The sequence below is a fragment of the Bradysia coprophila genome, unplaced genomic scaffold (genome assembly GCF_014529535.1).
Source record: "Bradysia coprophila strain Holo2 unplaced genomic scaffold, BU_Bcop_v1 contig_151, whole genome shotgun sequence".
NCBI lineage: Eukaryota > Metazoa > Arthropoda > Insecta > Diptera > Sciaridae > Bradysia > Bradysia coprophila.
This window is the reverse complement of record NW_023503423.1, coordinates 1,199,092-1,224,753: the sequence shown is the minus strand read 5'-3', so window position 1 is coordinate 1,224,753 and position 25,662 is coordinate 1,199,092. Positions and strand designations below refer to the sequence as shown.

Sequence of the window (25,662 nt, the reverse complement as noted above, 5' to 3'; positions counted from 1 at the left end):
TCCACAACAGATTACCAAGCTTCAATGTGTCGTTAATCTGGGAATAGTGGCAAAATTTTCAGATTACGGCGATAACATCAATTACAACTACCTGGGGAATACTGTACTGTAACGCATAGTTTGACATTTTAACGCATCTGAACACGTAGGTTGTCACTTTAATCTGCTCGCAACAAAACTAATACAAACCTTTCATTAGACATCATCACTGTGGTATAATCTGCAAATCTAAGAGGGTAAACTAGTACGTTGATCAAAAATTTCGAAACGCACAAATATAGGCTACAATTTCAACGTACTAGTGTATGTAACCATCTTAAGAGCAATGGACCCTTTACATTTGGGCCGAAAAATATTCTTTTTTTTTGATGATTTCTCTGAACTAAAATCTTTTTTTGAAAGTAAAACCATTAAATTAAAGCACGCAAGAATGTGTTAGATTTAAAGGAAAAATTGGTTTGTGAGTCATAACCCACTTGGAAAAACCTGTGCAGATTACATAAATTTACACAATCTGCAAAGGTTTCTCCAAGTGGGTGAAGTTACGACTCACAAACCAACCTTTAAAAGTAACACATTTTTGTGTGCTTTAATGGTGTCTACTTAAAAAAAAAATTGGTTCAGAAAAATCATCAAAAAACGAATATTTTACCGCCTACAAATTTGCAAGGGGTTCATTGCTCTTAAGATAATATTACGGAAAAATTAAAAACAAATTTGAAAGGAAAATAATTTAATATTTACACAATACAATACAGTTTGTCTTCAGTGATACACACAAATTTTAAAATTCATAATAAAATGCAAAAATCCGCTTTGTCAACCAAATTATTTATCTAGTGAACTAGTATATAGATCACACGCGATTCAATTAAAAATTAAAAATTTTCTATTTAAAAAAACAGAATTGCGAGGGGCACATTACCAATAGGATCAGAACAATGGAGTTGTTGGACCTCAACTTAGGGTGGTACTAATAAATGGCTCCATTCAGTCCAAGAACTGTGTCATCCATTGCGGTATGAAAATAATATTCCTATTCCTAAAGCCAATAGTTCGTCGTCCTAGGTAGTGTATGAATATGACATCCCGGTTTTTTATCCCGTTGCCCAAAAGGGACTAACTGTGCGTAAGCGCTCACTTTATACCTTCTGACGTTGTGTACCAATGTCATCCCTCTTCTCCTCATGATAGTCAAAATATCGAACGAAACAATTTACCGAAGGCGTAGGTTTAATGAAGACACGAAGACAGAAATCCAGAGGCAGAGGATAATCTTAACACTGATTTAAGTACTGAACGAAACGTTTTACATATGCCAATATGAGCATTTGAAGTTTTCACACTTCAAATGTTGATAATAGTGCGTTACATTAGATGCTGCGAAAGTCATTCATTACATGAGGTAACAAATTTGTGAAATTTGTTTTTGACAAGCTAACAGTCTTTTCGACAAGTGTAGAGTTTGTGCATTCAAGCCGAAGGTTGACTTTCACATGTCATGTTCACATCACTTTTTCAAAATGAAAAAAAAAAGAACCAAAAACAGTCCACATGTACGGATCATTTTCGCAGGACGCAAATTGTTATGTAATGGTCAGTTTTCGCATGGGGTAGATAGTAAACGTCTTTACTTGTATATTACGTTTGATTAATTATCAAACATAGAGGTGGTATTGATTTAGCACTATTGTATGATGTTGAAAAGGATTTTCATTCAAAATGATCTGATAACCTCTTGCGTCATGTTGTCTATTTGCCCCTGTCGCCATGACACGTGTCTGTGTAGTGCATAAACAATTTTGGAAGAAACATGATTATGTGGACTGAACTGGAGAGGGATTCTTTTGAAACACAGCCTACCGAAATCGGGCGTGTTTTCTAGTGGAACTTTTTATAGGTACCTAGAAAGGACTTCGACCCTAGATGCCAAAACCACTCTCAAAAAAATTCTTCGAAGTTTTTATGGCTGGTGATCGAAAGGTGATCGAAAGCCGAAAATTTGTGTTTTTCTTACCAAAATTTCACCTTTCACCAGTCACAAAAGCTTCGAAGAATTTTTTTTGAAAGTGGTTTTGGGTTCTAGGGTCGAAGTCCTTTCTAGGGACATATAAAAAAGTCCACTGGAAAATGCGTCCGATTTCGGTAGGCTGTTTTTCAAAAGAATCCCTCGGATTGATTCTATGGAAATAAGGTCATAAGAATTAGGAACTAGTTCAATAACATTCGCTACCTCTAACACAATTGAGGAAAAATAAACTATTTTCTGGCCACTTCGAATATCTTTTTCGTTTGACGTCTAAAACGTCACTATGACAGATGGAAAAGACTGATTTTTGATCCGACCTACCACAAATATCTTTCACGTTAAGCTCCAGAGATTCCCCAGTGCACTCGTTCAAGTTGAAGGGATTAAAATAAATTACGAAAATATTGTTGTAATGGTATGAAAGGTGGCTTTGTTGGTCTATTCCCGCAGCTCACTCAGGAAATCTACAAGTTTTTTGGAACAAATTTTTGGTCAATGATATCCTCTCGCAAAGTTCTCATTGCACAATTATATGTTTAGTGATTACACTCTCAACCGGTGATCAACGGAATGTTTTCTTTTTCCAGTTAAAATTTTGACGCATACAATTGAAATTTAATTTAGCTAAGCCTCTTGTTATTATCATGGAAATCTAATTCTAGCTAAAACTTAAAAGTGAAAATTCTAAAAAATATTTTTGTAAATAAATTAAAAAGAAAATATTTTTTCTCAACAAAAAATGAAACAATTCTATTGATTCACTCACTCCTAGTATCGTCATCGCTTGACCGTCTGTCCATACCGATTATTCGATTTGTTGTCCAGTGCGGTGGCATCGCTTGACAGTGGACTGAATGGTTTGGCGTCGGCGCCGAAGTGTTTATAACGGGCACAAATTGCTCAGGCATCCAGTCAAATGAAAAGGCTGGCCCGTGGCTTGCGTGTGAATGCAATGGTGCACTAGTTGGCGTTGGTGGGGTCGTCGTTAGGTACGGACTTAAGTCCTGTTGAATGATATCAGGAACTTTTTGTGCGGATTCCGACCACGGTGGACTCGGATTCCATTGATCCATAAATTCGGTTGAATCGACCGGCATAACTTTTGTGTAAAATCGATGTCTAGTCGGAATGACAGTCGTTAATAATACAGTGTTACCGTCTGTTGACTGTGAATGAAGTTCTACGGTTGAAACGTCTATTATATTTTTGCTACCTGCTATATACAGAGGTTCGAGCCTTGCTATTGCTTTTCGTTTTAATGGATTTCCGCTTGTACTATTACCTTTATTGGATCCATACCGTGAGTCGATCTGAATGTTCAACGGAGTTGTTTGACTGTAGTCAATCGGTTGCAACGGATCGATTCGGTAATTGTGCGACCGAAAATGCTCACTATTCGCATTACTTCCGTGATGTGTCGTCGAGGAACCATTATGGTGGTTCAACAAACCGGTTGAACCTTGATGTGGCGACATGCCTGCAGAGGTGAAACCATACGATAAGTGGTAAGGATGCGTCAAACTTCCCGGAATCGTAGGAGAGTGATGATGATAATAGGATGTTGTCGGTGGTATGCGAGCGGTTCCCTCATATGGCAGACCGAATTGTATTTTAGTGTGGACGGAATAGTAGTGGTAGAGCCAAGAGTTAGCTAGCATTACAGATGCCTCGCAGTCGCTGTAAACGAAATTTTTTGTGATAAGGTGAATCAATGTGAAATCGAATTCTTTTCAGTTGTTTTATAGTTGAAGATAAGGTGGAGTTTTTTAAAATTATGTTTTCGTTAAATTACTGACCCACACATTCGCACAATCAAGACTGTTTATACATCTTATAGGACTTCACAGTTCCTACACGCGTTCGTGTAGCAACTTCAACCGTATCAACAGTTTTGATTGTATGTGTGGATCAGCTGTAAAACAGCAAATTCATGATGAAATTTCGCTGTCTTGTGACGAAAATTTCTTTTCGTAAAATTCTCTTTCACAAATTTTGTGAGTCAATTTTTTGTTGATAAAACTTTTGCGTACGACGCACAATGCGTCACCCTCACCGATATCAATTATTTTGTAAGTAAGATAAAGGACTTGCGTCACATTTACCCTTTAAGGGTTTTTTGACTGATATCACCACTTTTGTAAGTATGTCGTTTCGATAACATCAAAAAACCTTATGGAAATTAAAAAATGCTAGAGAAATCTGTCTGAAACCCAAAATCTAGAAACCAATCTTGGAACAACTCATTTATATCGAAAATAAACAAAATCCATCGAAAAATCCGATGGAAGTTAGGAAATGCTAGAGGAATCATCTGTCATCCCAAAATCTAGAAACCAATCTTGGAACAACTCATTTATATCGAAAATAACTCAAATCCATCGAAAAATCCGATGGAAGTTAGGAAATGCTAGAGGAATCATCTGTCATCCCAAAATTTAGGAACCAACCTTGGAACACCTCACTCACGTCGAAAATAACCCAAATCCATTAAAAAATCCGATGGAAGTTAGGAAGTGCCAGAGGAATCATCTTTCATTCCAAAATCTAGGAACCAACCTTGGAACACCTCATTTAAATCGAAAATAACTCAAATCCATCGAAAAATCCGATGGAAGTTTGGTAGTGCCAGAGGAATCATCTGTCATCCCAAAATTTAAAGAACCAACCTTGAAACACTTCACTAATGCTCGCACTAATGTCGAATATAACCCAAATCCATCAAAAAATCCGACGGAAGTTAGGTGGTGCCAGAGGAATCACCTGTCATCCCAAAATTTAGGAACCGACCTAGTGGGAGTTAATACTTAATGATCCCAACAATTCCCAACAAGAAATACATCCCAAAACAACAAACACCATTCACCACATTACCATCCATACCATATCATGCACTAAAATATACAAAACACGCACACACATACACACATGATAATTGGCTTTTATATGGCATTTGTATGGAGACTTTGGGGAGCTCCAGCGCCCAAGATATGGGTTTTTTCCAACTTTTGAAAATTCCATTCTTATTTTTGGGCCATTATTAGCCTATAACCAAAATTTCAGGAAAATCTATAGAAACATTTAGGAGTTGCTGGATCCACTTTTCCATAGGAACTAACGTAGGCGATTTCAGTTATCTGAAAAAACGAAATTATGTTCCGCCGTCCCCAAAAAAAAAATTTTTGTTAAAACATTTTTGGTAGTGGTCTTCCGTCACGCCCGCTTACTAACGTGCGGGCATGATGCAGCGTTACAATAATTCCACTTTTTCCCTTTTACGAACAAAAGTGGAATTAAAAGAGAGTAATGTTGTAATGTCAAATTAATTCAGGTTTACGCACCCACGTCCACTCATGATGACGAAGAAGTAGAAAGATTCTATGAAGATGTCGAGAAAGCTCTGGACGAAAACCCTTCACATTACCAATATCTAATCGGTGATTTCAATGCGAAGCTGGGAAAACGAGAAGAAGACTCCGAAGTTTCTGTTGGTAGTTTTAGCAACGACCAAAGAAATGAGCGTGGAAATACTTTACTCAACTTCTTACAGCAACACAATTTGTACGCAATGAATTCATTTTTTGCAGGAAAGCCTCAACGGAAATGGACTTGGGCTAGTGCAGATGGTGTAACGAAAAATGAGATCGATTACATCATAACTGGCTGTAAGTCAACCGTTAAGAACGTTACGGTCCTAAACAATTTTTCAACCGGTAGTGATCACCGAATGGTTCGTGCAAGAGTCACGTTAAATACCAGATTTCAAAGATCACAACTAGTTCAGAAAAGTGAAAGGATTGACGTACAACGGCTTTACACACAAAATGAAGAATTTGCTACGAAAATGACTGCCGAATTAGATAACGTCAACAATCAATGTGAAACATTGGACGAATTGAATACCAAAATCGTCGATACAATAATGGGTTTCATGAAATCCAAATGCAAATCCGTCCAAGGGAAAGAATCAAAACTCAGCAGAGAAACATTAGACCTGATCGCAAGCAGAGCAGAGTTGGTAAAAAACGGAGGACGAGATTCGGTGGAATACCGGAACCTGTCTAAAAGTATCAACAAAGCAAGGAGATCAGATGAAAGAAAATATAATGTCCAATTGGCTCAAAACATAATTGAAGCTAACTGCAATATGAAAGTCCTACGGAGAAAAATGACAAACGCCAAAAAAGAAATCTTCAAATTACGAGACAAAACAGGAACGATCCAAACGGATCGAAATGCGATATTAAACATTGCAACAGAATTTTATGAGAATTTGTTTTCTTCAGCAAGACAGAGCCCAACGGAAGAAACCGAAGATAGACCAATAATAAGAAACGTGGGATCGGAGGATATGCCCGACATAACTGTGGATGAAGTCAAAGCTGCAGTAGCCGAGATGAAAAACAAAAAGTCTCCCGGAGAAGATGGTGTTCCAGTGGAAGCCATTAAACTGGGTGGAGACTCCTTGTTAAAGGCAATCACGGCTTTGTTTAATCAATGTCTCCAATGGGAAGAAGTACCAGAAGCCTGGGAAAATGCGGTAATTACATTGCTGCATAAAAAAGGAGACATAACAAAGCTGGAAAATTACCGACCCATAAGCCTATTGTCAACACTCTACAAGTTGTTTATGAAAATCATTACGAAGAGGAACACTAACAAGTTCGACTTCTACCAACCCGTTGAACAAGCTGCTTTCAGATCTGGTTTCAGCACAAACGACCATTTGCAGGTGACGAGAACGCTTATTGAGAAGTGTCGTGAATACAACATCGACATAGTCTTGCTATTCATAGACTTCGAAAAAGCTTTCGATTCAGTGGAAACATGGTCGATATTGGACGCATTAGACGAATGTAGAGTAGACTCAAGGTACTCCAACACAATTCGATATGTGTACAAAAATGCTACTTCATGTATAAAACTTCATAAGAGCACGGAAAAATTCAGAATTGGCCGAGGTGTAAGGCAGGGTGACACCATTTCACCGAAATTATTCACGGCGATTCTGCAGAGTATTTTTAGGAAGGTAAACTGGAGTAAAATGGGAATAAAGATAAATGGAGAGTACCTGAGCAATCTCCGCTTCGCTGATGACATTGTACCGATAGCAGCGAATCTAGGTCAGGCTCAGCTTATGCTACAACAGTTAAGTGAAGAGGCGAGCAAAGTTGGCCTCAAGATGAACTTATCGAAAACAAAAGTCATGACCAACATCGGGGACGATAGAGAAATCAAAATTGGTGACACTGTCATTGAACGAGTCGACAGCTATGTATATCTAGGACATAAACTGAAGTTAGGTCTGGACAACCAAACTGCAGAAATAAGACGTAGGATTGGTCTTGCATGGGCAGCGTTCGGAAAACTCAAACTAATTTTCAAAAGCAAAATGAATAATAGTCTAAAACGCAAAGTTTTCGACACTTGTGTCCTTCCAGTGCTCACTTATGGAGCGGAAACGTTAACTTTAACAAAAGCATCCGAAGATAAATTGAGAGTGACACAAAGAGCCATGGAACGGAGTATGCTTGGAATAACACTCAGAGACAGAATGACGAATCAATGGATTAGACAACAAACCAGGGTCGTTGATGTCATGGAAAGAATAGCATCTCTGAAATGGAGCTGGGCGGGACATATTGCAAGAAGGACAGACGAACGTTGGACCAAAAAGATCATGAACTGGCGACCATATAAAAGACGAGGTATAGGTAGACCACCAGAGAGATGGACAAACGGAATTAAGAATATTGCAGGTACAAACTGGCAGCAAATGGCAATGGATCGTACGAAATGGAAAGAAGTTGGAGAGGCCTACATCCAGCAGTGGATAGAAACAGGCTGAAAAAGAAGAAGAAGAAGAATGTTGTAACGCTGGTAGCATACAAGTACCACGGTTGCAATAAAAAACCATATCAAAAAAACCCCATCCATCGCTAAAGTTGATTCTGTTTTGTAAAATGGATCCTAACAGTTGAAAAGGGCGAAGAACTGTAGGCGAGACAATGAATTATTGGATGGCTGCAATCTGAAATGGTCCGTTTAACCTTGCAAACGAAGGCTCAATACAATTTGCAGCGCTTAATTTTTTGAACAATTTTTAGGAATTCTAAATTTGTTTAGGAATTTTTGATACTTTTTGAGAGTGTAAAAAACAAGCCGTCAGAACAGTCAGAGCGTTTGCTTAAATTGCGCCGAGTACCATCCGTAAACATATTGCGTACGTGATCGTAACCTTATTGCGACAGTAATCCTGATGCGAGCATAATCCCTTTTAGTCAGTCACTCACTATCTGCCTGCATAGTGTAAAAAGTGGGAAGTTGTTGAACTGTGAAGATGGTGAACCATGTGGGGTACTAGAATTTTGAGAATCAACATACTGCAACCTTAATGATCCCAAACGTCCAGAAGGGAACCCAAAGAAAACCTCAAACCTCAAAATCCTGAAGTTCTAGATTTGGGAAGATGGTGGACTATGAAGACAATGAACGCATTGAACCCAATGGAATTGACAAGGATGTCGGTCTTAGTATTTAAGTACAACAAAACATGAAACTCGTTGTAAGATCGAATCGTAATTGTCCTGATCCCGATCTCTCCGTCTTGTGTTTCATAATTTGTTAACGGCCCCCACTATTGCTTCGATTCAATTTTGTACGTCTTACCCATTAACAAAACTTTAATGCTCTAAAACAGAAAACTTGACTTAATTTCCACGGATGTTTCGCACATTATTTGAATTTTGTGGGATAAATTTTCATACTCAGTGCTATTCCGTCTATAAACATGCGCTCTTTCTCCAATATTGATATGCGAAGATGATTCTCACATTAATAACCACTAAAGTGTAAGACCGCCAGTATCGAGATGAACTTTATGCAACGAAAATGAATGTTTATTTCATTGTACAGCGTGTGCATTATGAATAAAAGGTAAAAGAAGAATACTTTTACGAAACGAGATCGGTCCATTGTAATCTTGCTCGAACATAATTCATGTAAATTACCGATATTTATTATATAGGCAGACGTTATATTGCATTTTAGATAGTTATTCATTTTAGTTTTGTGTTGTTTTTTTTTGTTCTTAATTTTATTTTATTTTAGCTCTTATCAACGAATTTCAGTTTTATATTGAAAGAAGAAAAAAACGTTTCTCCTACAAAGCGAGAGAAGCACACATACTCCAACAAAACAATCGATTAGTAAACTTTATTCGAAATGCATTTCGATTTCGTTTTTATTAATTATGATTTTAAGAAATTCGAATAATAATTTATGACCTTCTGCAAGCACACAGACGAATCATTTTTAAAATGTTCTTTTTTTCTCTTGAAAAGTTTGGTTTGGTATATATGGTATATGGGTTCAGATGTTTGGGGCAGATATACCCGGTCAAGAGTATGGAAAAAATTATGAACTTTAAATAGATTTGCAACGATTCCTGGCTCAATGGTTAAATGAACATCGAAAGTTGATCAGATTTTTCAAAATTTATTGCAGGAAGTTTTTTTGAAGGGAGCTGCGGAACAAAGACAAACCCACCTTTTAAACCTTTTTTTTTACATTTTCGTCATTTATTATATCACGCTAGAACCCTGGCTAGTACGAATTTTCAGATGTTTTAGCTTCGCTTCAAACTTTTATCCATTTACACATTTCCTTTGTAACGAACTATCATTCACAAAAATTCGAACTTTCAATGACATTTAAGGATATTTTTGACATGTTTGTCATTCTTAGCGCTTTTTTGCAAATATTTGTCATTTGTTAAAATTGGACCAACTTTAGATGAAATTTGAGAAAGTTTTCGCCTAAAATCATTTTTTGTAGCGCTTTGTGCAGCGCAAATTAAAATTGTCAAATTTCATCCAATTTCCTAGATTGTAACATGCGATAGCTCGTTGGAAGGGATTTTTACAAATGGAAGCATTACGAAAATATCTGGAAATTCATTCGAGCGTGATGCATTTAGTGTAGGGATGTGCTTAGCTTGTCAGTCTTTGAATGCTACACATACAAATAGAATAACTTTCTCGTTCAGCTACACTAACACTTGAGATTCTCCAGTACACTTCAAGTGGACGGAATTATAACAAATTTACCTTTGAAACCGATATGTAACCTTACGTTTGAAATGAAAACAATTACGAAAATATTTTTAAGAAGAGAGTGATTTTCTTGGTCCATTCCCGCAGCACCTTGTTTTTGCAACATTTATATCAATATCAATGGGAAACCTCCGTTTGAGTGTAGAGGCACCACAATTTTTTTTTGCACTTCTTACGATCTATTTTTTCATGGAATAACTTCACTCTGGTAAGTATTCAAGAAATATCAAAGCAGGTTGGTTCAATAGAAGTTTTCAGACATCTTTTACGTTTGAGCTTACCTTTCCAAACATCAATTTCTATTTGGTCGAACGCAAAAGCAATATATTGTGAAAGTAGTTTCATACTGATTTTTTCAGCGGTATAATCAGGCGATACAAGGTCAGAACATTATATAAGAATTAACAAGGACATGTGGCGCCTTTGTGATGTGTGTACACATAACTGAGTGCATTTCATCCAGGAAGTGTTCTACTGTTTACAAAATTAAAAATGACACAATTGAAACTGATTCTAGTACATTTCATGGTTTCACAATACAAAAGTTCATTTTCCAAAGATTTTTTTTGTAGTTCATTCCACCCCGTGCGACCCCGTGTTAACATTAAAAATTATTGACATTGTCTTACCTTAACACTTGATTCGTACAAACTATGACTGGTTGTTGATTGGAGTCTTGACTGTCTCTTACTTGCAGCACTACGTGTACCCATATGAATTGACCATCACTTCGCTGTAATTGTACTAGAAGTATACAAGAACGATCTTGCTCCGATTGTGTTACTAAATAAAATAGGGGGAAAAAAACGAATAGAATCAATATTAACAGCAGTCGCTACACTTGTATGCACTCACTTAATCTATGTTTACTTTGCGCTTCAACTGTAAAGTTCCAATGCAGTAATTGGTACCACGATATGCCATGTAGTTCTGTCCTTGTGTATGCTAGATGAAACTCGCCACTGTACAACACAGAAGGAATAACAAGAAAGGAAATATTTGAGTGACATAATAAGTAGCTATTTACATGTGACGTTTTCGTGTGATCGTTGGCCTCGGCTTCGTCTCGGATCAACAAAATTCACACGAAAACTGGGCTTTTCTACTTCTTATTCCGAGTTATTTTCAAGGACTTTAAATGCTATTGTTTTCCCTAGTACGGTAACGAGCCATTTTCGACCCTAGGGAAATCAAAAGCATGCAAAAGTACACAATTATCATCCGTCCCTTCATAATTTCCATAAAACGTAGGACACTTTCAAGAAAAAATAGCAATGAACTCTCACGCAAGCGTAATACTTGCCTTGCCTCATTAGTGTTCAGCAATTGGTGAACGACATTTTACTTTATCAATATTGTTCATTGAAATGATAACAGGTGGCGCTACGCTAACTCCACAGGTAGAATGAACATGTCTAATGATCTCTAATAACCATGTATCCAATAAATCAAAATGCAATGTAAAACCATACGTATTAAATGCATGGCTTTTAAACGTCGGTGGGATCAGCGCAGCGCCATCTGTTATCATTTCTGATATTTTTGTTTGAAATGACCAAATCTACTACTTACTTCTTATCGACATGAACGATTTTCATGTCCATTGAGTGAATCGTTGTGAAAACATTCGTCGCTCCTTGTACCACACATTCTCGAGTTTCTGGCATAGCCATTGGAGTACATGTAGCTAAAAATACTGGCTCATTTCGACTGCAAAGCGGTAAAAACGACAAATAATGACCCTGAACCAACACAACCTATACGGTGAACAGGTGGAATTTGTTGAGTTTATCACACATTTTTATGAAATTACCGAACGCTAACCTTCTGATCACCGAATCGCATTTGGCGACGAGCATTTCGACTAACATTCATACGGCACAAAAACATTCGATGTTCCCCTTCTAGACTAGCTGGCGATGGAGTGATATGAGATCCTGGCTGCTCCAAAACGGAACGTCCAAGTTCAGCTTGTATTGAACCGTGATCTTGTTTATCGATTATGTCGTACACAGAGTCACCATGAATGAGTAAATCCTCCTGGAACGAAACTTCTGGTAAGGAATTTCTCTAAAACCCAAAACATTTGTTCGTAACGAACCATGGAATGGCCCAAGTATTCAGCTGCATTGTCGGATATGTAGAGTAATTTACCATTTTGCGTTAGCATCATTAGAAAGCCAGACAGAGCCTAGAAATACATCAAAATTTAAAAATTAAATTTAAAAAAAAAATCAAAACCTTGTTAGGAAACGGTTATTTGTGCAATTTCGACATCTGCCACTTGTGACGGAAATTTCTTTTTGTAATTTTTTGGGTCAATTTTTTGTTGATAAAACTTTTGCGTACGACGCACAATGCGTCACCCTCAACGATATCAGTTATTTTGTTAGTAAGATAAAGGACTTGCGTCACCCTTTTAGGGTTTTTTGACTGATATCACCACTTTTGTAAGTATGTCATTTCGACAACATCAAAAAACCTTATGGAAATTAAAAAATTCTACATAAATCAATGTGATTAGCAAAATTCAGGAACCAACCTTGGAACACCTCACTTATATCGAAAATAACAAAATTCCATCGAAAAATCCGATGGAAGTTAGGAAATGCCGGAGAAATCATCTCTCATCCCAAAATTTAGGAACCAACGTTGGACCACCTCATTTATATCGAAAATAACCCAAATCCATCGAAAAATCGGATGGAAGTTAGGAAATGCCGGAGAAATCATCTCTCATCCCAAAATTTAGGAACCAACGTTGGACCACCTCATTTATATCGAAAATAACCCAAATCCATCAAAAAATCCGATGGAAGTTAAGAAGTGCTAGAGGAATCATCTGTCATCCCAAGATTTAGGAACCAACCTTGGAACAACTCACTAATGTCGAATATAACCCAAATCCATCAAAAAATCCGATGGAAGTTAGGTAGTGCCAGAGGAATCATCTGTCATCCCAAGATTTAGGAACCAACCTTGGAACGTCTCACTCATGTCGAAAATAACCCAAATCCATCAAAAAATCCGATGGAAGTTAGGTGGTGCCATCGGAATCACCTGTCATCCCAAAATTTAGGAACCGACCTAGTGGAAGTTAATACATAATGATCCCAACAATTCCCTACAAGAAATACATCACAAACAACACACACCATTCACCACATTACCATCCATATCATGCAACAAAATATACAACTCAGTGAGTTGTCAACACACACACACACACACATGCAAATTGGCTTTTATATGGCATTTGTATGCAGACTTTGAGGAGCTCCAGCTCCCAAGATATGGGTTTTTTCCAACTTTTGAAAATTCCATTCTTATTTTTGGGCCATTATTAGCCTATAACCAAAATTTCAGTTTCTATAGAAACGTTTAGGAGTTGCTGGATCCACTTTTCCAAAGGAACTTAGTAGGCGATTTCAGCTATCTGAAAAAAACGAAATTTTGCTTATTTTCACACAAACATCAATATTTCGAAGTTCAATATCTCGGCCAATTTTGAAGCTGCAGTAACGTGTGATAGCTCGTTGAACTCGTATGGATTCCTAAATTCGAGATATCCTAGTTGGGGAGTTAAGGGGGAGAAGTCGAAAAGTTGCTGCAAATATGCTCCGCCGTCCTCAAAAAAATTTGGTCAGGGCAGACATGCAACTTCCACAAACAATCTGACGAAATGCTGTGATAGCGGTAGTAATTTGAAGAAGTCACCCTAATCTTAGATTTCTTGACAATCTTTGGCATCCCGAAGTCAAAAAAAGCAACAATTTTCTCAATAAACTTACGTTTCTAGTGAAAATGTCAACTAAATATCTCTACCCGTTCCACGCTAATAACTTTTGAAATTAACGACCGCCGTTTCGGTTACTATGGCCGTAATACCGCTCCCGCGACCCAACTCTTACAGTTCTCACAATCGCGCTTATTTGTTTCTGTTTTTCTGAAGTTCTAAAGAATTGGGTTCAATGTTTGAATACGTATCACTAATGCCTAACTATATCGAAGTAGATTAACCCCCTCGACTAAACACAATGACCTCCTGTGACTATTAAACACCAAAAGGAGTGCAACAGCAAATTAGCTTTTATCTGTAAATTTGAATCTTTACTACAAAGACTAATGCAGAAAACCATTGAAAATGACGCATTTAAAGAGAATTATTATATAAATGTTAAATTATAAATATTGTACTCGCTGTAGTGGTACTGTTATTATGTAGCTCTGCGGTACCTTCTCGTAATTTTATTCAACGTTGATTTAGATTCCTTCAGTTTCTTATTCGTATACACTCAAAAACTGGTTTACAGGCGTGAGAACGGTCGTAATGTTGTGCTTAATGTGTTTCATAACTTTATTGTAAAACGAACATTATTATAATTCGAATTAGGTCAATAATTTTTATTCGAATAATTAATGCACGTTTAAGTGGTAATATCTGGCCGCTAAGATAATCCAATGAATCCGCAATCGACTATTTCGAACAATATGCTACGTAAATTCATCCTTCTGTTACGGACAGCCTAGCCAATCAGCTCTATCCAATGTTATGTTCTCAGACAGCAAAATAAATGTTAAAGTTATTATTTCTAAATGAAAGACTAGTGTAGTCCTTCGGCTTTGCTTGGGGTTGATATTATTTGAATAGTTGATTACGTTGGATGCTGCGAAAGTAATTCATTACACAAGGACACAATTTTGTGATACGAGCAAACTCACGAGTAAGTTTTTGAGCAACAAGCTTCGGTAACTGTTTTCGAGGCAAGTGTAGAGTGCATATCCGAGCCAAAGGCGAGGTATGCAACTATACTTGTCGAGAAAACAGTTACCGAAGCTTGTTGCTCAAAAACACGAGTGAGTTTGCGAGTTCTACAAAATTGTGTCCGAGAGCAATGAATTACGTCGCAGCATCCAACGTATTCTGGTTTATTGCCTGCTCATGCGAAAATTGACTATTACACGGCTGTTCTGCAGAAATTCTACATAAATTCAGTATCTCAATAAACCAACACCAACAAAACAAAAATAAATCTGTTCTTCCGATAAAACGTTTATAAACAAATCTAGTGTACTGACGAAATCGGCTCACACGCTACACGTCCCCTAAAAAATTGATCCCGAAAACAGCACTCATGTTACATAAGTATTGTCGCAACAGTGGTTACAATTGCTTTGGTGACATGTTGACATTGAATAGTTTTTCGCAGTTAGTATCGAGGAAGACGCATTGTTTGTGCAATTATTTTGTTAGTCCTTTTTAATGTTTTCAAAAAAATGTGCAACAAAGTGTAGTGTTTGTACTATAAGCAAAAGCATTTAGTGTTATAAGTGAAAAATACAACGAAATGTGTGGCCATAAAGTGTTACTTCGGAACATCAAAATTATTGTTACAATAAATATGGCCGACAATTATGTGTTGCGAATTCTTTTAAAAGTGTGTTGTAACCAGATTACTTGCGCAACAAGTTTTTCCCAAATAACTGTGTTCATCGATCAATATTTTTACCAAATTTTTTTTATTTTACCGACACTTCTTATATTCTTTTTCGATCGATCGATTCATTCAACAAAAAAGATAAAATTAAAGCAAGGCAAATTTTACTTGAAAGAACTGTCAACTTGAAATAAACCCCAAATATCCCTAGTGTAATGGATCACTTTCGCAGGGGGTAAACAGCCGTGTAATAGTCAATTTTCGCATGGGGCAGGCAATAAAATATTTTTCTCTCAAAAACCTTTTCAATTGTTGAAAGTAATTTTTTTCCAAAAATTTATTTTCACGCGCGCCAAAAATACATTTTCACGCGATCAATTGTTTTGCGTCGCAAAACGCCTGAAAATGTAAAAAAAAATCGCGCGTTTCTCCGAACTTTTCCTCAATGGTCAGTAATTGGCAGTAGCAGAACCTATTTGTTTTCGTAGCTAAATAGAGATCAACATAAAGTTTTCAGTTCTTGAGAACATCTAACTCCTGACAACTCCAGAACATGTACCATTTAGCTTTACTTCAACGTTTTAGCGCCTGCTATACCATTCTATAATATTAAACGGCCTTTAAGTATTGTAGCGATCCAGCGAGTGTGTCTGAAGACATTCTTGATGACCTCTGACAGAAACACCTGTTATGTCAACAACTCATTAGCGACAGTGTGTTGATGGAGTACTTGCATTGAATTATTGAGTTGAAAGTTCGGAATGCTCGTTTCCGGCGTGTGTTGTCTTTTTTTAACTAATAAATAATAAATTACCTCGTACTGAGTGGATCAGCTGAAAAACAACTGAAACAAAATAGCTCATTTCAAAGTCGCCGACTGTAAATTACAATAGGTTTGTTCCAAATAACTGTAAACCCGAACTTTGACAACACGAACGGCAACGATTTCATCCACAGGAACGAAAAATTCGTTACCCAAGAACTCGTTCAGGAACTAAAAATTCGTTACCCAAAGTGAAGATTTTGACATATTTTATATGAAAGAAGTGTCAAAATCCTCACCAGTGAAACTTAACGAAGAGTTCTGAACGAGCTCCAGAGATGAACATAACCTAAACGTCAATCTATGAAAATTTTTCGTTAAAATTTTCGTCAACCTGAAAGTTGAGGTTAAGTTGCCTTCTGTGGATAAAATTTGACATTTCGAAATGGCATTTGATATTTCACATTTTTTAGAGTCTTAGAATTATGAAAAGTCATCAATATTTCCACTCAATTAAAGTGTTTCCAGTCTATGATATTGTGGCGCAAAATTTGAAACACCATATCGAATTTACATTTTTTTCGCCCAAATATACTGTGAACATCTATGACTCTTAAAACTTAAGTCTGAAATTTCATTATATTTCTATACTCAGATGCTTTATCGGTATCGAATGCCCACAACACCTAAGTCCATTCGGCGATCATCGCTAAATTACTTTTGGAATTGAGTGGCTCTCAGGAAACTTTAAATTTACATATTTTGTTTAATAATGAACCAGTTTCTATGTTGAACTTTTTAGCTTATAAATTAACCAACAGAAATGTTCTTAGACATATTGAGGAGACAGTAAGTAAGCATAAGAAGGCGTAAGTAATTTGAATTAACTTTTTTTTAATAATTGGATTAATGTATGCATGCCTGCTTTCAGATTATGATACATTTTGTTCACAAGCAATATGTGAGAAAATACACACAGTCAGATCGATTACGTTGTCTCTGTTTTGAACCAGATTTGTGATTTCCCAATCTGTTTTTTATATACTCTACGTATTGCAACATTTGATGACATCCTCTCTTTAGTTCATACAAAGTTGGAAAATTTAACTCTGAATATTTCGCCGGTGATAATTGTTTCCACAGCACCGCTAGCATGAACACTGAATGGACAAGTGTCAAATTCGGAGGCTTTAGTGATAAGAGCTACCACTTAGGGCTACCACTTTGGATTGCTTGTATTGGCCGACCAGCTAGATCTGAAAGTGCTAGCCATCAGCTTTCCAAAAGGAGTCCCATATCAGGAAAATACGTTTCGATTTGGCTAAGGAAATTGAAGTCAAAGTTAGCGGTTTTTAGCCCCGTACGAAGTACAAAGGGGCTTTTAGGATTACGATGCCGTGTGTAATTGATGGAATTCGAAGCAGACGGTAAGGGCAAAGTGTTTGCCTATGTTCATAGATGACGAATCCGCAATAAAAATTTTGTCTGTCCGTCTGTATGTCCGTCACGTCGATATCTTGAGTAAATCAAATCCGATTTCAAAAAAAAAAATTTTTCCCTGAAAGATAGTCGAAATAGTGAGGCTAAGTTCGAAGATGGGCATATTCGGGTCGGTCTTTCGTGAGTTAGGGCCACCTAAGTGATTTAAGGTCTTTTGGTGATATTTATGGCAAAATAAACGATGGAAATGTAAATGACACGGCAAATGATAGGTATTGTCAATACCAATCCAGGAAAAAACCGTTTTTTAAAATCGGGTGAGTGGACCGTGAGTTAGGGCCTTAGAAGTGAAATGCTACTAGGGCCCTATGTGTATTTTTCATAGAACTCTAGTAAATTTCATCCATTTTTCGTAATTTTTGTTCCATTTGGAAGGTAATCAAAGGCCGAATAGAATGTTGTTGAAAAAAAATTAAATTTGGGTCCTTGGACTAAGGCCACTACTAGGGCCCTATGAGTATTTTACATAGAACTCGAGTAAATTTCATTCGTTTTTCGTAATTTTTGTTTCATTTGGAAGGTAATCAAAGGCCGAATAGAATGTTGTTGAAAAAAAATTAAATTTGGATCCTTGGACTAAGGCCACTACTAGGGCCCTATGAGTATTTAACATAGAACTCGAGTAAATTTCATTCGTTTTTTGTAATTTTTGTTTCATTTGGAAGGTAATCAAAGGCCGAATAGAATGTTGTTGAAAAAAAATTAAATTTGGATCCTTGGACTAAGGCCAGTACTAGGGCCCTATGTGTATTTTACATACAACTCGAGTAAATTTCATCCGTTTTTCGTAATTTTTGTTTGATTTGGAAGGTAATCAAAGGCCGAATAGAATGTTGTTGAAAAAAAAAGTAAATTTGGATACTCGGACTAAGGCCAGTACTAGGGCCCTATGTGTATTTTACATAGAACTCGAGTAAATTTCATTCGTTTTTTGTAATTTTTGTTTGATTTGGAAGGTAATCAAAGGCCGAATAGAATGTTGTTGAAAAAAAAAATTAAATTTGGGGCCCTGGACTAAGGCCACCACTAGCGCCCTATGTGTATTTTACATAGAATTCGAGTAAATTTCATTCGTTTTTCGTAATTTTTGTTTCATTTGGAAGGTAATCGAAGGCCGAATAGAAAGTTGTTGAAAAAAAAATAGGGTCCTTGGACTAAGCCGCTACTAGGGCCCTATGTGTATTTTACATATAACTCGAGCAAATTTCATCCGTTTTTCGTAATTTTGGTTTCATTTGGAAGGTAATCAAAGGCCGAATAGAATGTAGTTGAAAAAAAATTAAAATTTGGGTCCTCAGACTGGGGCCGATACTGGGCCCTATGTGTATTTATACACAAAAAATTAAAATTTTAGGGCTATTTGAAATTTTTGTTTCATTTGAAAGGAACGTCGTACGGGGCTTCGTAATTGCGCTATGCGCAATTTGTAAGATGTACACATTCCATAATAATTTTACTTTAACTACATTAACCGGCGCAATAGGCTTACGGTCAAAGTAGGGTGACAGACGCACTAGGGTCACGTACGCAATAGATATACGGGTTTGTACGGGGCTCAGTCGCAGCAAACGCTCCGACTGTTCTGATGGCTCGTTTCCGTCCTTTTTTGGCAATCCCAAATAGCTAGGGCATTTTTCCAGTCCCAGAAAAGCGTTCCTCCATAAAATGTCGGCGATGAATCAGGCTTTCAAACGAACGAGGAAAATTTTGAATTTAAACGGAGATACTCAAATTTTTAGTTTTACTCGAAACCGGTTATTTTACCGGTATTACCGGTTCGCGACACCAATAAAAAAATTTAGTTCCTCAACTTTGGCCCCTCTATCACATCCCAGTGTCAGTTTTTGTTAACTGCCCTGGCTGGTTGACATAAGAAAAGAGCCCGGACTAATTAGGGTGTCTACAGTTTTATCAGCAAACAAAATATTGCGGACAGAAATTAATAAATTTACTCTAAATACGCGGAAGTAAAATTGTTAACGATGAGTTAGCAAAACCGCAGAAACAATAACGTTTTTGCCATAAAATTAAATCAATTTGCAAGCAAAATATCAATTAACATCGCGCCGCATATAACAATTGTTAATGACAATAAAGATTTTGAAATCATTTTTCATTTAAAAAAAAAAAAACGAACAATCATTTAGACCATAAACCGCATTCAACAATTTATGGTAACGCAATGTAAATTATGAGGGTACTGCACAGCAATATGATTTTTATATTTTTCAAATTCTACATTATGTGCTGCATTTTCTTGAATTCCTTTTTTTTAATTTTAACAAAAGGTTTAACAAAGATAAATCACTTCATCATTCTTTATGTTATTTCAAAATGTAAACTAAAGTATGACTATCAAACCATTAGAAAATCGTTTTGTGACCCAGTTTCCACGCTTTACCAATAAACTTTTATAACGGTCTCCGGGTATCAAAAGAGAATATAAATTGTTTGCTGTTCGATGGTAACAGAGACTTCATGGTAAACAGGGCCGTAGCTGATACGTGGAGATGGACTAGACTAATCCTGGAATTTATCAAGCTCCAAGACCATTATTCCGATTGATTAAGATAGTCAACTGAATTTTTTTTAAGGAAATCTTAACAGATGTAATATATCACTATCCTGGGCCTCGATTCTCTTACGTTCGTAACTTGACAGTTCTTATGAAATTCTTATACACGCAACTTTCAAATTACGAATATTTGGAGCTATGAACGCATGAGAATCGAGGCTGGGTATAATTTAAGACGATCTCACCAGGCTGCTACGACAGTAGCCAAACGTATATTTGATTTCTTTCTGAACAAGGACTTTATTTAGCACAAATTTAAGACCTTTCAGATTCAGTTGACATTGCAATGTGTGCAACATAAAGAAGCTTAATTTCAAATCCCAAGTGCATAAATCAGAGAGATGATAATATGGCGACTGGGACGAACTTTAATCGAAATCGATGGTTTTCCCATGATAGTTTGGTAACATTATTTATCTTCGCTTTTACACCACTAGTGGAGGTAGCAAGGTCAAAAACTTTTAAACAGAGTTTAAACTACTATTCAAACCGTGTCACTCTCGCTTGACGACTATTTCGAGACACCCTTCCGTTGCATGTTAATCTTTGTTTTCTCAACGTCAGATTGTCCAAACTGAACTTGAGCCCCCATGCAAAAAGTATGACATAACAACAAATCTAGTCTAGTCTTCTTTTCAAGCTATTTGTTTTGAAATGCATTTTAAATGTAATATGAATGCATTGCTTTTTTGTAGCCAGGCCATACCTTCAATTCAGTTCTAGCTACGGTCCTGTTGTTAAAAAGGAACATCCAGAATGATCTTTTTCTTTTTGTTTTTATTTTCATTTTTTTTAAAGAATTGAAATTGAATTAATGGCCTTTGAGTGTAAATGAATCACAGCATAATATGTTTATGCCAATTGTGTGTACAAACTTGTTTCTGTTTCTAATAATTAATAGCTTCATTTATTTGTAATTTAAAGATTGTTAATTACATACATGCTTCATGTATAGTACAGATAATAAGCATTCGTCGTCGATTCAATTAAACAAAATAGAATAAATATCAGAAGTTGGACGTGTGTATTGTATTATACACAAAAAAGGTGACTCATATCAATATCAATATAGTTGAATTCAACATAAATGGTCAATAGCGACGACAATTTATTTGTTAAAAAGAAAAATATGAAAAATGACTTTGGAAATTTTTGTTTAAATTATTTTGCGGCTGTTTGCAATTTATTGGTTGATTAAATGATCAGCCAAACATCGAGTCAAATCACTGTATTCCATGTAAAGTCTTTATGAGCCAACCGGATCTAGCTATCTACATAGCAAGTTAACAAGTTGAAAAGTAGAGTTTTCACGTAAATTTTGTTGATACGAGGCGAAGCCGAACAAAAACGAAACTTTTCATTTTTTTTACCCGAGTTATGTAATGCATTTTGGTGTCTTGTGACTTTTTACCGAGTTAACAAAAACCAGTTTTTTGCCGCAAGACAACAATTACTCTCGAGCCTAATAGTTTCCAATAACGTAGTTTTGTTGTTTTGCTGCGCTTAAAGTACCGTACTGTCTCGCTGCGATTTTTTCGTTTCGACTAGTGGGATATATTCCTCGACTTCGGCTCGAAATACAGCCTTCCTACACGCCACAGCAAAAAATTTCCCAGCGAGGCAGTAATGTACTATTACATAACTCGGGATAAAAATGTAAAGTCTCGTTTTCTGGTGTTCACACGAAAACTCTACTTTTCAACGTCTTATCCCTAGTTATGTAATAGTAGATTACGTTGGATGCTGCGAAAGTAATTCATTACACAAGGACACAATTTTGTGATACGAGCAAACTCACGAGTAAGTTTTCGCCTTCGGCTCGGATATGCAAACTCTACACTTGCCTCGAAAACAGTTACCGAAGCTTGTTGCTCGAAAACACGAGTGAGTTTGCGAGTTCTACAAAATTGTGTCCGAGAGCAATGAATTACGTCGCAGCATCCAACGTATTCTGGTTTATTGCCTGCTCATGCGAAAATTGACTATTACACGGCCGTTCTGCAGAAATTCTACATAAATTCAGTATCTCAATAAACCAACACCAACAAAACAAAAATAAATCTGTTCTTCCGATAAAGCGTTTACAAACAAATCTAGTGTACTGACGAAATCGGCTCACACGCTACACGTCCCCTAAAAAATTGATCCCGAAAACAGCACTCATGTTACATTAGTATTGTCGCAACAGTAGTTACAATTGCTTTGGTGACATGTTGACATTGAATAGTTTTTCGCAGTTAGTATCGATGAAGACGCATTGTTTGTGCAATTATTTTGTTAGTCCTTTTTAATGTTTTCAAAAAAATGTGCAACAAAGTGTAGTGTTTGTACTATAAGCAAAAGCAATTAGTGTTACAAGTGGAAAATACAACGAAATGTGTGGCCATAAAGTGCTTTAAGTATAGTTTCCACTTAAAAAGAGCACTCCGTTTAACCTCCGTCTACATGACAGTTGTAAAATAGAACAAAAGAACTGTCACGCAAACGGAGTGGAAATTGAATTTGTTTCAATTTTTTACTCCGTTTACGTGACAGTTCCTTTGTTCTATTTTACAACTGTCATGTAAACGGAGGCTAAACGGAGTGCTCTTTTTAAGTGGAAACTATACTTTACTTCGGAACATCAAAATTATTGTTACAATAAATATGGCCGACAATTCTGTGTTGCGAATTCTTCTAGAAGTATGTTGTAACCAGATTACTTGCGTAACAAGTTTTTCTGAAATAACTGTGTTCGTCGATCAATATTTTTCAACAAACAAGATAAAATGAAAGCAAGGCAAATTTTACTTGAAAGAACTGTCAACTTGAAATAAACCCCAAATATCCCTAGTGTAATGGATCACTTTCGCAGGGGGTAAACAGCCGTGTAATAGTCAATTTTCGCATGGGGCAGGCAATAAAATACTATTCAAACCATAGTCAATTGTAAAACTAAACTTATTACCGCCCGCCAGGCAGATCAAGTTAGATAATATCTCACAAGATTCAGACCAAAACTTACCTTTGAAAATCCTATATTTGGTGTTGGTGCTTGAAGTAGTGATATGTCATGGCGCTTAAACACTAGAAATATAAGAACAAAAATAATTAATCGACGTTTGAGCAACCGGTAGCTGCTTTCTCAGAGTATTAATTATTAACGATTTTGGAAGGATTCATTGTTAGACAAAAAAGATCTTTCTCAAAACATTGACAGTGTGGGTAAAACTACATCGAATGGTGTGTCTTCATATTGTTATTTTGTTTGTTTATTCATTTTCTTTCGCCCGCTCTTGCCTTCTCTTTATACGATTTTTTTTCAGGGCATATTTCACTTGTCCGAGAACGGTTTTTGGTTCGTGTAAATTTACAACTATCAATAAATCATTAATCAAACAGAGGGAGATACAATTATTAGAATTTGTGATGTTGCAATTCATGCCTATCTATATGGTCGAATGTGTACCATATTGATCTGCACCATAAATCAAAAAATTGAGTTGTATTTTGAAATTGTAATGGAACGTACAACAACAAAAAAAAGGTTCAGAATAAATCACAATCCTACGAGAGAGTTATAATATAATATTCACTTATGAGCGACGGATGATGAAATCCGATCAAATTGTTACTTTTCAGACGGGAGATCCGTCGAAAATCAGCCGCCGTTCGTTTTTTGCGCAGGCCGAGTCATCAACAATCTACTCACATCGCTGAGAATTTACTGACAATTTTCCGGCTTTAATTTCGTGTTTTCTTTGTCTAATTTTTCTCAACCGTTGAGTTTCACTTTGACTTTCTGATTCTGTGAACCGTATAAAGGAGATGAACCTTCAGAAAACGCTGACTTTATCAAAAATGTTCCATTTTTCATCAGAGCACAGTGGTACTTGATACAATGCTTTAAGAACAATACCAATTTGTTCACGAACAGGTCTAGCGAATCATAGTTGAAATGAAATGTCAACACATCACCAAAGTTTCCAACTCGTGGCCAGTCTGTTGTTTCTAAAAATGACGATCCATCTTCCAGAAACGACAGAGAAAACTCGGGTTTTTTAGAGACATCATCAATTCTCTAATTCTCTCAATTGCCATTTGAAATAACATGCAAAATGAGAGAATACAGAAAAACGATGAAAACGATGATGTCTCTTAAAATCCTGAAATCTATTTTTTTCCGACTGTACGAAGGCGAATGTTCGATCGTTTTCCGGACGGGCTCTTAGCGCAGCACGCAGTATGTCGTTTTAGTGACGGCTTTTCCAGATAAAATCTCAGAAGATCAGAAAGCTATTGTAGGCAACTTTGTCCTTGCACCTGAAGGTGAAGGCGAAGTTTTTGCTCGAGTAGGATCAAAAATGTTCACTTTTCCACTCATTAACTTTTCATCCAGATTTTATCTGCTGTCCTACTCACCCTAAACTTAAAAATGACCATCGTTGGCCTCAGTACTTCTTCAACGACTCTCACGTCTGTTAGTTGTAAATTAGGTCTACTTTATGGATATAAAGTTCGATCTCGCGCTCGATTTAAAGTGATGTTTTAAATGTCGGCTAGTTTTAAAAGAAATCGCATTTGATTACCAATGTAATTATTTCTCGTTGTGGCTAATGAATATCTTATACGAGAAGCGCAAAGAGCTTTCACTCCAATAAACCGAAAATCCATTTTTATGGACATGATGGGTAGAGATATGCTAAACTCCCGTTGTTACTTTAATTAATCCGAAAATGTTATAATAATAGTCAAACATCAATACACCGAAAATAATAATAAAAAAAAAATTAATTTAATTTACACCTCATTTCAATTTGACGAATTTCAGGTCAGTTCAAAAACTCCTTTCGATAATGTTAAGTAAAATGGGTGTGTTTGAAATTAATGATGACTTGACTGGTTATAAAATATGGTTTTATAAATAACTTACATTTAGATCGCCTTGTCTTTATTGATCTTTTTCTTATTCTTCTTCTAATACCAAATCAACGAAGTAGATGAGAAAAAAAAAACGTTCAGTCGAGAACGTTAGCAGATCGCTGCAACGTTAGACCCGTACGAATCGTATACCTAATGTGCACGATGTGCACGCATACTTAACGATACGTTTAAATTAGTGTGAAAAGCGCATACTGTTATTGGCCTTTGAGGTGCAAGCTGGCAACACCATTTAGCAAAAAATGAGAGACATGACAATTCATGATCTTTGCTCAATAAAATCTTTACAAACGTCTAGTCATTGAAATTGTGCATCAGGCAACACC

General features: G+C 36.5%; 1 protein-coding gene across 4 annotated transcripts in view; it reads right to left on the bottom strand.

Annotated features, from left to right (window-relative positions):
• Window positions 1–2,285: 2,285 nt before the first annotated feature.
• LOC119074332 (neuronal PAS domain-containing protein 4B) overlaps window positions 2,286–25,662 on the bottom strand; it is a 38,972-nt gene continuing 15,595 nt past the window's right edge. Inside the window, exons 3-10 of one of the 4 annotated variants that reach the window (XM_037180417.1) lie at window positions 23,421–23,482; window positions 12,242–12,331; window positions 11,965–12,180; window positions 11,713–11,897; window positions 10,996–11,102; window positions 10,770–10,923; window positions 3,312–3,706; window positions 2,286–3,245 (exon numbers count right to left, since the gene is read on the bottom strand). In XM_037180417.1, the coding sequence (XP_037036312.1) occupies window positions 2,788–3,245; window positions 3,312–3,706; window positions 10,770–10,923; window positions 10,996–11,102; window positions 11,713–11,897; window positions 11,965–12,180; window positions 12,242–12,331; window positions 23,421–23,482 (1,667 nt within the window). In that variant the 3' untranslated portion in view covers window positions 2,286–2,787. Of the gene's footprint in view, window positions 3,707–10,769; window positions 10,924–10,995; window positions 11,103–11,712; window positions 11,898–11,964; window positions 12,181–12,241; window positions 12,332–23,420; window positions 23,483–25,662 lie in introns of all 4 variants that reach the window. The other 3 variants (XM_037180418.1, XM_037180419.1, XM_037180416.1) reach the window with 3 other exon arrangements.